The 1,222-nt window shown below is 37.8% G+C and overlaps 1 protein-coding gene across 1 annotated transcript; it reads left to right on the top strand.

The window, feature by feature from the left end:
- LOC115989973 (AT-hook motif nuclear-localized protein 10-like) lies at positions 1 to 471 on the top strand. Its single transcript, XM_031113836.1, has one exon. It carries the CDS (start codon positions 1 to 3, stop codon positions 469 to 471), a length of 471 nt encoding a protein of 156 aa, XP_030969696.1.
- Positions 472 to 1,222: the final 751 nt, after the last annotated feature.

The raw sequence follows: 1,222 nt of genomic DNA, 5'->3' as shown, positions 1-1,222 counted from the left end.
ATGCGCTTGGGTTTTAGTTCCGACGGCAACGCCATTTACAAGCCCATCTCAGCCGCAACAAACACCACAGCTGCTACGACGACAGCAACAGCAGTAGCAGCAACATCACCGACTTACCAGCTTGATGGTGGAAGTGGTGGTGGTGGGGCTGTGAATGTGAATGTGAATATGGGGAGTATGACTGGCGGCGAGCAAGCTAAGAGGAAAAGAGGGAGACCCAGAAAGTATGGCCCAGATGGCTCTATGGCTTTGGGTCTCACTCCTACGGCTCAGCCCGTACCTGTAGCTCAGACTCAGTCAAGTGGTGGAGGTGGGTTTTCATCTCCTCATCCAGCTCCAACTCCTCCTCCCTCGGCTCCAACATCGCTTCCTTCTGGAGGATCAGCGCCACCCACTTCGTTCAAGAAAGCTAGGGGCAAACCGCCTGGTTCTAGTAGCAAGAAGCACCAATTGGAAGCTTTGGGTACTTAATTTTTTTTTTTTGAATCTATATCTGGGTTTGCTTTTTAAAGTTTAAAGCATTACTGGGTTTTTTTTCTTTTATGTTGTTGTCATGTACAGTGTGTGTTTGGGTTGTTTTTGCAGTTTATTTTATCTTTCACGTGGCCCCGATTGGAACATTTCCAAACTTTCATGGGCATGTGATGATTTTGAAAATTTTAATTTTTGAATTTTAATTTATGGGTTTGTGTATGTGTTCTTGTTGTTCTTGCTCAAGACACACTTCAATCTTAATTAATGTGATTTTTTATTTTTATTTCTGTTTTTTATTTTTTTATTTAGTTAAATTTAATAAATTATTTTTTTTAATTTAAATGCTGACTTGGCATTTTTTAATGACAAAATAAAATTTTTTATTATTATTTTAATAATTCCGTTTGCCACGTAAGTCAGTGCCCTAACGGCACTGACGGAAAGGACTAAAATAGAATGCGTTTTTTTAAACATGGACTAAAAGCGGTAAAAATAAAATTTAGGGACCAAAGTAGGAATCATGCGAAATGTAGGGACCAAAATGTGCTTTTCGCCATTTTATTATCGTGTATTCATAATGTGATAAGGAAATGTTGTCTAATTTATTACTAGCTTAATATATTGGGAGTAATCGTTCAAATCAAGAAATCCAAACCAAATTAACACTCACGTCTCACGTCAAAGCCTTAAGGGGCTTTATAATAGTAGTACTTTCTAATCATTTTCAAACAAAAATTATATATATAAA

This window comes from Quercus lobata, chromosome 5, assembly GCF_001633185.2.
Source record: "Quercus lobata isolate SW786 chromosome 5, ValleyOak3.0 Primary Assembly, whole genome shotgun sequence".
In the NCBI taxonomy this organism is placed as follows: Eukaryota; Viridiplantae; Streptophyta; class Magnoliopsida; order Fagales; family Fagaceae; genus Quercus; species Quercus lobata.
The sequence above is the reverse complement of the archived record's forward strand: the minus strand, read 5'-3'. Positions and strand labels throughout refer to the sequence as shown.

What these genes read in the sequence shown, in the direction of transcription:
- LOC115989973 (XM_031113836.1), top strand. Translation starts at nt 1, where the DNA reads ATGCGCTTGGGTTTTAGTTCCGACGGCAACGCCATTTACAAGCCCATC.